General features: G+C 31.8%; 1 protein-coding gene across 1 annotated transcript in view; it reads right to left on the bottom strand.

The window, feature by feature from the left end:
* Positions 1–17,711, bottom strand: part of LOC123676793 — a 118,988-nt gene that overhangs the window by 30,354 nt on the left and 70,923 nt on the right. The window contains exon 4 of the mRNA XM_045613015.1: positions 6,210–6,320. Coding sequence (XP_045468971.1) covers positions 6,210–6,320 — 111 coding nt within the window. The remainder of the gene's footprint in view (positions 1–6,209; positions 6,321–17,711) is intronic.

Below are 17,711 nucleotides of genomic sequence, written 5' to 3'. Positions count from 1 at the left end.
GCACCTGCATGGAAGACATTTCAACGAAGTGAACCAGGATCATGTCGACATTGAAGCGTCGAACTATTGGCTCACATCAGGTGTGATATATCCAGAAAAAGAAGGTTTTCTTTGAGTCATCCAGGATCAAGTGATCTCAACAACAAATTACTGTGAGCATATCAAAAAGGATCGAGCTACTACTGACGATCGATGCCGATATGGATGTCCAATGAATGCGAATCCAATATATCACGGGAGGATGTCAAATGTTTGCAGAAAATAAAGAGAGACACGATTCAGTAGGAAAGATACTACACCAAGAATTGGCAACCATATTAGAACTAATTCATTCTGAGAAAGTGCCATACTACAAGTACCAACCGGAGGCCTTCCTGGAAAACAAACGCTATAAACTGTACTGGGATCGTATATCGATAAATATCAAGGGACAGCAATACTCATCGGCGTAGCAATACCAAATAACAACAACATGCGTCATAAGGAGGTCGAAAAAATTTCAAAATATAGGGAACTCGAATTTCAGATAAAGCGCCATTGGGGAATGATATCAACGAGAACTATTCCAATTATCATCTCAACAACTGTAATAGTACCCAAAAATCTCAAGAGAAATATCAAACAACTAGGACTTGGTGATTATACAAGGTGCCTCATTTAAAAGTGTTCACCCTCAATAACTCAACAACGAATCAGAATTTGTGAAAACACTCATACAGGTTGATTTTTGATGACAGGGGTACATGATCTGGGATACAAAGCTTGTTTCTACTAGCAACAACCAGGAGAGAGTTGCAGAGAGTTGCAACCCCATCAGGAATTTGAATTAGGAATATGGGTAGTTTTGTAGCACAAATGTATGCATGGATTCAAATTTGTATGAACCTGCAGTTTGTGTTCTATGAAGTGAATATTCACAAAGGTAGAGGGTTTTTTTTATGAAATTATGGTACCGATGAAACTAATGAAACAGAGATGTTCTAATTGATCGTATAATTTCCATTGAAAGAAAAATATTTTTAACAAACAGTATTAGTAAACATTTACCGCAAAAGCTCAAAGTGCTCGCCATTGGTATCACTAGTATAGCCCCACTACATAAACTCTCGACAGGAACTATGGCAGCGAATTTTATATTCTCACCAACATTTTTATTTTCTTTATGTTATAACATTTTGAAAACCGCAATTTTTTTTAAACTGGCTTATGCATCTATTCGTTTTGACGGAAATCGATAAATAGCATTATGTTTTTTTGGTAATGCAGACTGAAGTTTAAATTGCAAATAAACTGCAATCTAATGATCCAAAACACCGAAATAATAATGGTATATTATTCAACGAGCGGTAATGTAGGTAATACGAGTAACTCACGCAGATGAAGTTTGCAGCACGAGCAGCAGGCGAGTGCTTCAATTCATCAAGTGAGTTATGACCACTACCGCAAGTTGAATACTATACTTTATCTACTCCTATTGAATTATAAACTCATTATTCAACTGCTTTTGAGCAATTAATAGTATCTATTAACAAACAGCGTGATTTATAATAACTCACTACTTATAACTCACTATTATAAATTGGAAAATATGGATCTGTGCTTCTATACTTCTCTGCTTCTGTTCGATTGGCCGAAAGGGAACATTCCATTATTGTTATTGAGGGGAGGAATGTCCGAGGGAATGTCACTTTTGACGTTTTCAAATTAAGTTGATATCTAATTATTGTGAATGTTTTGCTGAAAACGATTAATTCAGATAGTGAAGATGAAATATTATAAAGGTATACATTTCCAAAAGACAAACAGCTAATGTTACCATACAGAATTAATTGCCCGAAAAAATATAAAGGAGTTTGAAAAAATTTTCAAGATTGGTGTAGCAGCAAGATCGTAATCGTTTACAGGGAATATTTTTTGGTATATTTTAATGCATTTTTATAGGCAATTATTAAGGTTTCTAGCTAGAAGCTAGTTCGATTGTGATTGGTAGCACTAAGTTTCCATCTCTCTTGTACGGGATCGAGCACATTATGTTTATTTCCCGTTCCTTCTGTCTTAATTCTAAGTCTGTATTTTTTTCTTAGTATTTATTGATATAGTCGTAGATAAAGTATAGTATTCAACTTGCGGTAATGGTCATAACTCACTTGATGAATTACAGCACTCGCCTGCGGCTCGTGCTGCAAACATCATCTGCGTGAGTTATGACCTACATTACCGCTCGTTGAATAATATACTATTATCTACCACTACTACAATAAATACTAAAATACAAGAATAGAGAAAGAACTTCAGTAGCAAATCCCAAAAGCAGTAACGACGCCAGCTCTCAAAAACAGGGGTGGCCAAGAGCGGGTTGGATTTTTTTTGGGGGGGCCAAAGTAAAGCAAAATTATAGTTCTCCTAATCTTTTCGCCTTAGTATGTCAAATTGAAGGGGGGGCCAGCAGAATTTTGGGGGGGGGGGTGTGTTGGGCGTCGCCACTACCCAAAAGTTACCTAGAAACGTCAAAATAATTAATTAATACTATTAATTGCTCAAAAGCAGTTGAATAATGAATATATAATTCAATAAGAGTAGATAAATACACATTAACTCATTACTCGAAGGACACTTTGAGGAGCCTAGACTCTAGAGATGTTTGCTCATATTATTTGTAGACGTTGTTGGATTATTGAAGTTTCGTTTGCAAAATGGGATTTCTTGGCTCATGTTCGCTACTCAGCAATCTAATTCTTCAAATTCGGAAGATATTTGTGAACCATTTTAAATATTATCACTTGAAAACCTACTTAAAGTCTTAGAGACTTATAAGATAAAAAAAATGTTCAAAGAGCGATATCCTTTTTCGAAATAATAAAATATCAGAAACCAATAGATTTCTTGATTCGTTCTTGAGTTACAGGGCGTTTCTGAGTAATTCAAATATTTTGCTATATCGTTGTTTTTGTTTGAGATATTCGAAAATTTTGAAACGTTTTCTTCAGTAATTTTTAGGGTTTATATTGAACACATAACAGATCATAGAAATCAATTACTGTTTCAAAGAAATAAAGGACAATTGTTGCTTTTAAATTGGATACCTTATATTTTTCAAAGCAATTTTTTTAGGCGCAGATTTGTCGAAAAGCATGAGTTACCGGTTTTTCGAAGATATTGAGTTTTCGACCCCATTCTTTGGATGTGACACCTTTGTGATATGATATTTTCCATTTATTTGAAGATTTAATTCATGTCTTATTTATTACATAATTGTAATCAAATCATATATTGGCGAGTGTCCCATTTAAAAAACACCACCTCTCCTCTGGATCCTTGAAACGATAATTAATTTCATATAATCATATAGGCCTTGGAAATTACTTCAAAAAAACGTATTAGAATTCATCCGAAGCTAAGTACAATCGCGCATACCAAATTTCTAGGTCTCATACTGGATGAAAACCTAAACTGGAATTTGCATGTTCCAAACTTGGGAAAAAAGCTCAAATCTAACGTGAATTCATTGCGAATATTGAAGTCTTACTTGAATGTAACTACATTGAAAACTATATATTTCTCGAATTTTCAATCCGTATTAAAATTTGGACATTTATTTTGAGGAAAAAGTGAGGAAGTTAAGCGAATGTATTTTCCAAAGCTTTCGCTTGAATAGTTGCGCCCATAGACTTATTATCCCAATTGATACGTCCCATTGATACGTCTATGGTAGCGCCACATACTTACCTAATACAGAGCTCGGGATAAAAGCAAAAGTCCTTCATGATTAATATTCTTGTTCAATCCGCAGACAGCATTCCAGAAAGTATTAAAACAAGTAACACAAGTAAGTTTTTCTTAAATACTACCATATTGTAAATAAAAATTTGGAAAAAACCATTTTATCTGCAACGCAACGCCTGATACAACATTTTTGTCAATGATTTCGAACACCTTGTATAGTTAATTCGCATAAAAACAAGGATACCTCACGATCAGAATGCACGTTGGCACGTATGGGAGACCAGACACAAGATAAATCAGAAGCGGAAGTAACGGTAGGTGAGAATTATGAATATTTAATGGATTCGGTCCTTACTTGGCGGATTACAAGGAATGAAGAAATGGCTCAAGAATGATATGAAGAAAGAATACCATAACATAGTGGAAATTACTTCGTTTTATTTTATTGAGAATTATGAATTGTAAAATTTATTCACGGCGTTATGATGCTTTATTAGCAATCTTGGGTAGCGTAATAGACTGGACATGAACGAGTCCACGGGTAACTTGCGCTTCTTTTCAACTCTATCCGCTGTATCTAAATCTAAATGAATAATTGACTGAGCTCTATAACTTTTCCACTATTACAATTGCAACCCAACCAAATGTGTTATTTATAACTGAATTCTTAATTCAGTAATGGCGGTAGAATTCTATTATTGTTATTAAACAGATCGTGATGATACGCGCTGACTTCCTTGTTCTGGGTATCGCAGACTTTTGATTCCAGATGAAGGGATTGTAGAGTATCTTAAATTCGATGCTCACTGAAAGCATCTCGAGAATTATAAGACTTAGAGAAAAAATCTTCGAGGTCCCCCGATCTCTTTTTTCGGAATAATAATATTTAAGAAATCAGATCCTAAATATTTTGCTTCGTTTTTGGAAAACGACTCTTTTAAATAATTCGCTATATCTTGATTTCTGTTTAAGGTATTAGAAAAATTCTGAAAGGTTTTTTCAGTAACTTTTATGATTGATTTATATGATAATTAATTACCGTTTCAGAGATGTAGAAGAGGGTTGGTGTTTTGGAAATCGAACACCCTATATTCTACTTGATTTCAATTATAGCATAGAATAAACACAAAATGAATTGAACATCTGAATAAAAGAAAAGTATTTTTATATGAGGTAAATATGAAGTCGGTTAACTCAATATTTTTGAAACGGATTACATTTTTTGAAAAATCGGTAACGAAATGCTTTTCAACAAATTTGTGGCTTAATACTGTTGAAAAACGCAGAGTGTTCCATCTAAAAAGCGCCAACTCTCTTCTATGTCTCTAACACATAAAAATTACTGAAAAAAAACATTTAACAATTTTTCGAATATGTACCGAATTATTTGAAGTAGTAATTTTTCAAAAACACTTTATAATTCGAAAACGAATCAATGTATCTATGATCTTCTTTCTGATATCTCATAATTTCGAAAAGAGATCGGGAGTCCTTGAAGATTTTTAGTCCTGTGTACATCCTGTATCCACCTATTTCAGCTATAGGTAGATTAAAAATACAACGTGTAAATCACATAATATTTCATTCCAAATAAATTTAGTTTCAAATCTTCTTTGTTCATTTTGCTTATCAAGATTTCTTTTGAATTTTCTTGTGTAATGTTAAATCATACATTTTTCATTTCATATAGATCTACTTTTCTCCCTATTTCATTTACAAATCAATAAAAGACGAAGAATTCCATTACGTATACCATAGAATCTAAGTTTGAAGTTCCAAAACTTGTATGTCGGTACCTACCATACGATTTGAATAATTATTTTTTTCACTTTATTTCATCCCTCAGATTAATTAATGCCATTCTCAAACTTGAGGATTCAAAATAGTAACTCATAGATTTTCGAAAACTCATAATTCCGAAAAAAATATTATTGAAATCGTAAATTTGACATGATGTTTCATTAGTTCCCATGAAATTATGAAATAACTCATAACGAATTCTGTTATAAATGTATTCTGTCAAGAAAATGCATCATTCGGTTGTTTAAAAATCCTATTCTGAAGGATTTCCAAAAAAAAATTATCTAAGTTGATCATTGCTTTCTATATTCAAAAAGGAATAATCTGTCTCAAATTTTTAACTGGAATTTCGTTTGTTACATACTCGTCACACGCCAAAAATTCAACCAGTCTTATCGAACTACCACTGCTGATAAGGATCAGGATGCCTTTTTCTTATTCATATTATTCAAATTACCACTTTGGGACTTTGCATTCAAAAAATGTTTTGATGATTACATTATTCATTGACTTCAAGTATTTAATTTTGCAAAGATATTATTATTATCCATGATTGTCATGAATAATATATTCAAATGATAAATAACATACCGGAAAGATTTTCCAATTGCCACCACAAATTAATTCGTATCTGATATGGAAAAAACTTGAATGCAAATTTTAGAACAAAAATATATAAAACTCACCTGTAAAACCAATTTCTTTACTTGGATAAATCAATTGTCCTTTTAGAGGTAAAAACACAAATGGTATCAGTTGAGATGTGGAACCTCCAACAAACGGTGCCAACGAAGTTTCTGCAAAAAATAAATAATGCTATAAAAGAAGGAAATACCGTTTTTGCATACTATCATCAGATGAAAGTTATTAAAAAATTTTTCGTTTAATGTTTTTCTTAGAATGATAATTTATAGAATGCAATGGACATTTATTTGGTATCATTATTGTTTAAGCTGAATATGTTAATTTCTTCCGCATAAAGTTTAATGATATAGTCTTGAGAAAAAATGGTAGACTAGGTACTCAAAATATATTTTCAGATCGTGGAATAGTTATATGCAGAAGATACTGATATTCTTTCACGAGTTCAAAATTAAAATGGAAGTGACAAGTTTTTTCAAGGAGTGTCAGAATGGGCCTTCTGTACGAGTATTATACATTTTTATCTCTATTTTACTGAATTTCATTAAAATCAATGGAATATTTCCATCAGTATGTGGATTGACAAAATTTTTGCTTTATAATGGCAAAAAAACAGACTTTTATAAACAAAATTCTTGGCTAAAATCCCATTATCACTAAATTTGAACTTTTCTTTTTTCAATCTAAATCGAAATAAAACGCAACGTATTACCATCGTTAATCATAACTAAGGGAATGTTCAGTTTCTAGAGCATTGCTCAATTCAATAGAAAGAAACCAGGGACACAACCAATGAGCATTTCAGTTTTTTTCCGTTAGGAATAGTGAAATCATAAATAACCAATCTTGTTTGACAAACGTATTCCATTAGAGCTCGAGGATGCTCTCACAAGAATAAAAATTAACTTTGAATTGCTTCTTGAGTTCAAGAGAGTAAGAGCTACTATACTCTACATAAATATTTGACGACGTACAGTTCTGTAAATCAAACTAATTCAGTGGAAGATCTAAAGTAATTTATGTTCCTCCAGAAATTTATTCAGTTTTTATTGGACAAACAGACAAATTTGTTTTTATCTCGATTATTTATTCTCATTGGATCTTATGTTAATTAATGTTAACGATGTTATGATTTCCTCTAATGAGCTAACATCATAAAATATGAAACATGCAATTTCTCTATCAGCGTAATAGCGAATATGAAACTGAAATCACCGCTGCAGTAATATAAACTTAAAAAGTGAGAGAATTATTTTCACTGTGATTATTCTGAAGAAATAATGATTTCATCCTCGATATACCTGCTGTGTAAACATGATTCCTACCAAATCGGGAATAAAGGAACCCAATAAATGTTTCAAAATTAAAAACTAATTGTAAATACTTGAAGTAGAAAATTAAATACTAGACTGAGGTTCAGAAAAAAATGATTTTTAGGAATTGGGGAACTTGAGGAGACTAACAATTTTATTGTGCTATGACGTTTTAGTCGGGATTATCAAACAGAACGTTTCTACTAATTATTAATCCTAATAAATTTCTAGAGATATTGCTACGACCATTTTTATGGAACCCCTGATCATATTATGTGTATGTGTATGTGTACAAACTTGATCCGGCATTATACCCTAAAAATTTCAATATTCTGCTTTTTATGGAGTTGTCGTGTTCACGGTCGACAAGAAATTCTTGCATTTGACCAAAAATTTATCATGATTTGAATCTTATCGATCCCAAATTCAAAAATCACAAGCATTGGCACAGAATGTTAAAGCAATCTGTTCAGGAAACGAGATCCAAAAATTGATCGCAATGTAACAGAGAAATGATTCAATCACTATCAACATTACATCAAATGTTGATAACTGTTGATAAATGTTGCAATAACTTTTGTGTTATAAAAATGGTCACTTAAGATTCTAACAAAAACGAAACATAAAGTCAATGTTCATTTCTTTTATCAAATAATGGAGATAAGGAATAATATTCTGCATTGAAACAATTATTTATTTCAATGTTCAATGTATCTCTTCTACGAGCACTCTGTTATAGAAAATAATAGGAAGTCATAACCTCATCAGAATATTCCATCTATCTGATATTCCAAAAATGACCGTCAAATATTGAGTAATAAAAAATGTAGATTTTTACTACCTACTGCATACTTCCCAACAATATGAGATTATATCATACAGAAAATAATGATTATTATCAATCTATTCAGAAAATGACAACTTAATTAGAGCTATCAAACCTTCAGGATGATATCGATACATATCTTTATGCATTCTATCGCAGAGAGTACATTTGTAGCTAAATGAGTGGATTCTAGTTGAAATAGAGCAATAGGATACAGTCCCGAATATATATAATATACAGGGTGGCCACTTTTTCAATGGGATTGTATTGGTAACTTTTAAACCATAAGAGTTAGAAGGTCGGTCAAATGGAGAAAAAGTTGCATGCATAGAAGCATTATCGAGCAGTTCAAACAAATCGAGATTATCAGGGCCGGTTATTGAGATATCATAAGAAAAGTAAATTCTGTCATTTTGATTTTTCTTTTTTTCCCACTTTATTTCGAATATTATCAAAAAATGTTACAGGAATTTTTTATTCGACAGTAAATTGTTCTCAATTTGACGTAATCAGATTTCGTATCCAACGTTTCGTGCTCTCTGGGCCACCCTCAACCTCATTTTTTTCAATACGGACCTGTATATTTTATGACACTTTTCGAAATAACTTTGAACGCTGAATTCAAAGATATATCATACAATGTCATTCAAAGTTGATTTTCAGGTGATTTTGACCCTTATCCAAATTCCTTTGGGTCGGATCTGTATTACATTTCGATACCTTTAGATTAATTAACTACAAGCAATACATTTCGATGAGAAAATCAACTTACTCATCTTGAACTAAATGGAACATATCAGAATCAAATCAAGAAACAAGTAATAGTTATTTACATATTTCAGTTCATAATAATTAAACGAATTATCATTTAATGAAAGAAAAATCGAATGATTATTCGAAAGTAAATGAAAATGAATGAAGTAAGTGTTCGAAATGTCCACCATTTTTTAAAATGAACTTAACGGTTCTGGAACCCATACTTCTTATACATTTACTTATTTCGTCTTCTTGAATATCTTCCAATACATTCTCAATCTTCTCGCGAGAAATCACTATTGTTGGATTTGCCATTTGTTCCAGAATCGAACTTTATTTTGATATCATTACGATATAAGTTTTGCAAGGCTTGATATTCAAATTTAAAATCATTGTATTCGCGTCTCTTGACTATTTTATCAACAGCAGTTTTTGATATATTGCATTCACTACAGATCCGACCCAAAGATAATTGGATAAGGGTCAAAATCACCTGAAAATCAACTTTGAATGACATTGTATGATATATCGTTGAATTCAGCGTTAAAAGTTATTTCGAAAAGTGTCATAAAATATACAGGTCCGTATTGAAAAAAATGAGGTTGAGGGTGGCCCAGAGAGCACGAAACGTTGGATACGAAATCTGATTACGTCAAATTGAGAACAATTTACTGTCGAATAAAAAATTCCTGTAACATTTTTTGATAATATTTGAAATAAAGTGGGAAAAAAAGAAAAATCAAAATGACAGAATTTACTTTTCTTATGATATCTCGATAACCGGCCCTGATAATCTCGATTTGTTTGAACTGCTTGATAATGCTTCTATGCATGCAACTTTTTCTCCATTTGACCGACCTTCTAACTCTTATGGTTTAAAAGTTACCAATACAATCCCATTGAAAAAGTGGCCACCCTGTATAAATATCAAAATATTCAGGGTTTTTTCAATAACTTCAAAATAATTATGGATATCAGGCAAAATAAAATTAATAATAATTCTATAGAAATCATACCAATATGTACCAATATATTCTGCATGCAGCAAATGATACAATAGAATCGAGCGAAGACCTGATTCTTCTAAGAATCAATTTGTATTATCCCATCCAATTAGAAAATGTACAACAATAAACAATGATATACTGGTATCGTTAAAAATCGAATCTATGAAAAAAGACGGTGTGAAGACGAATACATGACGATAAGGAAAAGATTACTTTCGAGCGATGAACCTCGATTTCCAGCTAAGAACTATAATGGTGTTCGGAATGAGCTAGTTGGTGACCATAACAGATAACCAAAAGGCCTTATATGGTAGAAAACTGGTGCAAGTATAATATACAAGGCTATTGGAACATCTTTCCTAGAAACTTTGAATCAGAGGTTGACTCTGGGTGGTGAATTTTTTCTCAAAATCATTTTAATTTATTGCTTCACGACATACATACAGAGTCGGCTATTGAAAACGAAACAGCGGCTCTGTATGTCGGCTGGACCGAATTATATAAAAACGCTGGGACAAGTCAACTAAATTTTCAAGGAAGACATCGTTTGCGATGGAATTCACCCGAAATACATTTCATCCCATGTGACTGCCACTCATAAATTTTTAAATGAGAACATATAGCATGTGATACCTCATTGGAAAGGTATTGTCCTTTTCAATATGAAGCAATAAAAATAAATCAATTCTATCGATTCGTTTTCGAGATATTAACAACTTGAAGTTGGGAAATCGCTTTTTATTCACTCAATCAATGAAATCAATATCTGACAAAGCAACTGTCGCATTAATTATGATTGTTGAAAAACTTAATATTCACACTATCTACCAACACTTTCCATACAATAGTACAAGTTGTGTTCAAAATGTTACCTCACATTTCGTGGCATTTCTGGCGTAATTCAATTATTCGCCATCGTAAATCATAGATACTGATTCGATTGCATAGTTTTTTTTCCAGTGACTCCGCAGGAAAAAGTAAAGTGGGGTAAAATCTGGATATCTGGCTGGCCACTCTATAAATCATCTTCTTCTAATCTTCCAAGGAAACATTCTATGAATTTTGAAATATTAAGTGGTGTCATGGTAACGATATTCCTTTTCAATGATGATTACTTATTGTGAATAAACAAATTTATTCAATAATTCCAAATGAGTCGAATCAAATGGACCCAAAATACGGATCCAGATATTGAGTATTTCGGAAGTTTGAGTAAGGACTTCGTGAAAAACATGTGGATTGCGGTCTTACCAATACCAAAAATAATCATGGCGATGTACAGTAGAATTCTAAAAGATTAGACTCATAAAAAATCAGAAGTTGAAATAGAAATTATCACTAGCATCTATTCCCGTAGTCATAACTCATAATTCCACAAAATTTCTATCGCCTATCAAAATCATCTTCATTCAATTGTTGTATCAAATATATTTCGTAGGAGTGGAATTCATTATGGAATTCGGAGGATACTGGTTCTACTGATATTGGTATAACTAGCCAATATCCTTTTGTTTAATGTTTGGTCTGCATGAACTTGTCCTAAAAGCTAAAATTGCAAGTTTCTAAAGCTTCATTTCTCAACGGAAATTCACGTTCTGGGTCTCGTTTCTTGTAGGCTACTCATCCAGTTTGACGAAAATGTTGCAATAATTCTAGAACGTATTTTGTAGCAACAAGTTTACCTGGATGCGTTTCATTGAACACATTAGCTGTACCGTTACCGCACTCATCATTTAAAAAAGAAAATTGTTATGTGTTCAACTTATCCATGATCGTATGTACACATACACAAGTTTTGAGTGAAGATATTCAGCAGTTTTAGTCAAATAATATACTCTTATGTCGTTTACTCAAAGATCAGTTTGATCCGTTATCGATTCTTAAAAACCTTAAAATTGTTTCGATCGAATGAATGAAAATGAAATAAAAATTTGAAACGAAATTGCATGTTTTTTGTTGGTAAACAGTTTGATCAGTAAATTTTTCGACACCGCTGTTTGCCTATTTTTTGCAATGTTCCACTATGTATATCTAATGTGACCTCAAGTTTAACCTGTTAAGCTGTGAAAATGGTGATATATTTTTTCTCATCAGATTTTTGTGAGGGTGAAAAATTCTACCGAATGCACTTTTATATTATATCCAAAAATATCAATTTTTTTTTTCAATTTGTATTTAAAATCCTCATTCATTTTAAGGTACACTCATAACTAATCAGAAATTTATAGTAATAGATAATTCTTATGATTTCATTGTGCTGAATAATACCAAAATTATTATAGAAATAAAGATGCCGAAAAAATAATATTGGTAGGTAACTCTGATAATAATTTACGACAAAGTTGTCCATTTCAAAGGTACTTATGTACCGACGATCTATCGTTCCAGAAGTAATCATTTGAGCTGAGAATTAAATCTAAGTGTAAACTACACATTGAAGATCCGTACCTAGCTACCGCTGCAGCGAAAGTAGTCCAAAGAAAACTGGTGATTCACAAATCGACTGTCCGCCAATACATGAATAGTCATCTTACCTGAAAAAACTGACTTAGTGGCATATAAGATCTCACATTTTTTGCGTTGAAGAACTGCAAGCGAGACTGCGCAGTTTTCCACGCATTTTTTTTAACATACTTATGTGCCGCCACACCACACAAAGTTAGAATTCGATACCAGAGTGGCCACTGAATGCAAACACAAGCAGACCCATGGAAAATACCTAATTAGGTATCGAATTATGAATTTTGTTCTTTGCCATAGCGACACACAATTGTATTTCTACCTTGAATTTTAGAGTTGAACTGATTCAGAAATTCAAAATATCACGATTGATCTGAAGGTTTATTCGACCCTTATTCAATTCATTTTTAGGAAGGTGTAGAAAATATATTGGAATTGATAGTTGGTTTTTCGAACAATTATAAGAAATTCATAATTACACAAGAATATTCTAGTCACTAGTGGAATTAAAAAAATTCACTACCTACTTTCTAGGAAAATATTGTATCCGCAGTTTTTCATTGAAATAATTATTATGTTGTTTTGAAGTGTTCTGTAATGGTTGACTAACTCTCAATTTTCTTATTTCGCTGTTTGATGTGAAATAATTATAATTATTTCACATCAAATATCGAAATAAGAAAATTGACACTGGGCACAAACTGGCGAATGCGCTGGTTATGATGTATTAGTAATTTTTGACCAATTTTTAATTTGTGAGTCATCGGCTTAGCGACTGAAATGTGATTGGATTAGTCGATGAAGGTTCAAATCACATGTACTAACAGATGTTGCAGACGTTTTTGTGACCTCAAATCTCTAACCTAGTTGTTAAGTGTCAAATCAATCTAACAATTACAATTATTTTGAATCTTGTAAAAAAAAAAAACTTTGACTTCGTCGTTGTCGTTGTATTGATAGTTCGTTGCGAAACTCAATAAATAAAATCGAGCTATATATTTGAAAAAATATGATGAAAAGTAAGGGTTGAAACAATGTTTTGTATTCTATTGGAAAAATTTCTTTCATGGAAATTCTCAGAATATTGAGTTCATACGGAAAATGAAATTCAATTTGGGAACCGAAAAAAAAATTACGAACATTGTAGGTTTTCCGCCATTTTTTCAGAGTTCTTTTCTGAATTGAGTTAATTAATTCAATGTGCTATTGTTTGTTTATCTTTAGGCAACATTTTACTCAACTAATTTACTTCTGAAAAATTAGCAGAAGAATGTGCGCAAGAGCATTTCATTGTTAGGACTCTGCCCTAGGATAGTTGGGATAAAAAACATTAAACGAAAAATGTATTTCATAGAACCATTACAGGTTGTAAATTGTACAATTATTGGACCATCAATTATTATCCATTCACCAACACGTTGAAACTTGTGCGGCGGGGTTTATAAAGGTAATTTTTGTGGGTCTTCGACTTATATGGGAAAAAATGATAAAATATAACCGTAAAACAATTTTGAGTCATGCATGGTTATCTTTTCGACATAGAAAGGTTTCTCCAAGAGCATTGAAAATAATTCGTATGATCAAGGATTTCGAGTTAACGAGAGTAGACTGTATTTGTAGAATATTATTCAGTGATAAAGTTCAGTAAAAGTCATTGATTCACAAGTTATCGATAACAATATTGCGTCAATGTAAAAGTTAGTGATTCATTAAAAATTAGCCTTCAATCCTTCTAAGAGCATGTGTCTTATTCTATTTATGTCTATGATGACTGGAAACTAATTAGAAAGTTACAACTTTAATGAATTCAAAAAGGTGGATACACAAAAATCAAAGTCGATAACTCTTTTCTGTAATTGAAGAATTGAACCACACGGATCCTGAAACCTAGGATAAACATATTGGGCTACAAATGAATCCATTAAAACAATAAAACTTTTGTAGCATTCGATGAAATGGTTGAAGATGCCACACTTAAATTGGGAAACGTTGAGAATATATAAACGACCACGCCAAAATACCTAGAAAAACGAGTGAATTTGTAGCATCCATATCCGATTCATCTACTTTTTTGTTTTACGTTATTATGAAAAACATAGGCTATAAAACAAATTCGATTTCCAAAAACATTTAAATAATGGGATGTATAATAATAAAATGTCATTCTCAACGATCTGACCATTCGCTTCAATCAACTGTGAAATTGCTGCTTGCACGGAAATAAATAATGAAATTAACGCTCGTAACAAGACAAGATCGAAACAAATCCATTGAAAGTAAACCATGCCAATGTCAAAAGCTTCCTGCATTATACTCTGTCAAGCACTAGCAAATAATCACGAATGTTTTCCTGAATGAGTTACATTCACAGGCTTTCTTAGCGAATATCGAACGCATCTTCACCTTGAAAGAACATTCGAGCTCTTCATATTTTCTTTTTCGATTCGAATTTATTACATAATATATTTTTTGATCTACCGAATCATATTATCTCATCCACTCTTCTTTTTTATATTGAACAGTTTCTTTGGTTGTGTCGAAGATCGACTTTGTGTATAAAATGCTTCTATTCCAGATGTGAATGAATAAAAGAATCAAAATAGTTAATTTCATATATCTTCACAAATATGGAAAAGTCACTTCCCGCTATTGGCGACTGAATACTGAACTAAAAAAAGTTATAATTTTTAAGTTTTGTTTAACAATATTGACATGTATTACTCAGAGGTTATCAAATCGAATTGATAAATGAATATATGTTTATTCTCAAATAAATCATTAATTACATAAATAAAGTAATAAATAAATGAATAAACATCCGAAAATCCACAAAAGTCCATGGACTTGTACGTGGGAGTTTTCACAAACAAATCACTTTAACAACTAAAATAGAGAGAAGAGACAATTTGAACACGTATCTATGTATGGCTTATTTTCAAATAAAATCGTCTGTTATGAAAAGTATGCCAAAACTTAATTCTTATTATCCAGTACTTTTTTGGAGATTCGAAAATCAATATTCTTCTCCTGCTTTTCGGTTCAATATTGAATAATTTCCTGTGAAACTAGTACTGCAACTGCCTAATAAGCATTATTTGTAATGAACTTGACACTCTATAATCAGAAATACCGATTTTGTGCATGTCTCAATTATCATCTCTCTCAAACATATCGGTCTTCCTGGTCACCTGGTCATAGTGTTAAGTTTGAAGCGAATAATTTCTATTAGACAGCAGCTATTATGATGCCATCCAGAAAAAAAATCATAGCATGAAAATCACAGAAACATCACACGTTTCACTTGGTAGAAAGGAATCACAATTATTACTAATAAAAATATATTCCAAATCAGGTAACCCATCATAATAAATGTTGATTTTTATGTCATTTGTGTTGATGATCAGCGAAATGAGCGCATAAATACTCAATCCTAAATTGGCAATGAATTACAAATATGAACAATCAATAAAATATGAAAATATATCCTTCGAAGTTATGGTGTTCTCTAATGAACCTTATCTTCAATTCAGCAATAACAACGATGAGATGCAGAATCAATATGTCAGTAGATATATTAACTCGAACTCAGAACATCAATTCAAGCCTCGTAACATCAACATTTTCACAATTATAAACGTGCTGACAACATACAATATGTGAACGATTTCAATATACATAGACCTCCATAAGAAGTTTGTGTAATTAGGTTCATAAATCAGTAAACAAATCTCCCTTATAGATATAATTAGATGAGTAATTGAGCTAGAGCTCTTCCCTGAGAAATTTTGTTTTCTCAATAATCGAAAAAATGTCCATCCCATCAAACAGAAATTCAGGAAGAAATTCCAAATAGTGAAACGCATCTTTCCGTTCGTCAGGATCACATTATTCATAGGATTTTTTTTTTGTAAAATTATGATGTCCCCAGAATCTAAACGTCTAGTTTCACTTGAATTCTGTGCATATATGAATTTCATGGATGAAATGAGTTACCCAAAAATTCAGAAGCTATATATCTTCTACTCGGGAAATATTCAAGTTTTTTGATCTGATAATCAAGGACATATTTGATGCGTACGACGTTGTGTTGAAAATTTTTCTCTACTTATGTTTTCTTGGGATGTCACTTCACAGGTTGATTGACATTGGTGAGAAGCCAAATTACACAGTACAAATTCATGAATATTAAGTATAAAATATCTAGATTGATTACCTAATGAATTTCAACGGGGAATACGAAACGATCGACTTAGAACGTAGAATTTATTTCATATCTCCAAGCTTTCGTCTATTAACATAGTCATTTTCAGTCTCAAGGAAGATCACACTTTTCGATCCCTGAATGGCTATTTGAAAGCTAGGGGCTATGAAATAAAGTGTACGTTCCAAGATCTTTGATCATTATCTCCGCTAGACCTTCTTGGTCAATAATTTCTGCTCAACATGGTAATAATTGAAAAAATAATTCTTTTTCAATTGCCATACTAATAATGAATGAAACAAAACACCTTCCTGGATATGCAAAAACCATATCAAAACTCTTTTCCAAAAGGTATATACAAGTATATGTATATGAGCGAACATAAAATAACAAAAATAGCAAAAACAAATAAAGAAAATTCCGGATCACAGTAAAGCCTTTTGAAACTGGCTATTGTCTACCTTTGATTAGCAAAATAAACACTTCCTTAGAGTTTATTATTTATACACTTATCCATACAATACAATATATTTATAACAAATTACAAAAAAGAAAGATGGAATAAGTCAAATCAATTATACAAAAAATCAAATTAAAGAAAGCATTAAGAAACATCAAAAGATTTTTCACAATATTCTCTTAATTCATTCAGATTATAGGGGTTCACAAGTCAATATAAAACCGTCCATCATTTTCTTGAATTTTCCTTAACAAGCGATGTTTCTGAATCCATTGGGCAGGACATTGAATAAGTTTATTGCAATACATTCTACAGCTTTTTCCCTTAACACAATAACATGAGTAATAACATGAAAGACATTATTTCTTCTTGTTTTAGTCATATTTCTGTAAATATCAAAATAGTGAATGTGTTTAGTAAAGAATATCAGAAATTAATGTCTAAATGCACAATCCATATGCTGTCAATATGTTATTTTTTCTGAAAAGTTTTTTATAATATTCTCTGTAACCTACTTTTTACA

The sequence above is a fragment of the Harmonia axyridis genome, chromosome 1 (assembly GCF_914767665.1).
Source record: "Harmonia axyridis chromosome 1, icHarAxyr1.1, whole genome shotgun sequence".
Lineage (NCBI taxonomy): Eukaryota > Metazoa > Arthropoda > Insecta > Coleoptera > Coccinellidae > Harmonia > Harmonia axyridis.
This window is presented reverse-complemented; position numbering and strand designations above follow the sequence as displayed.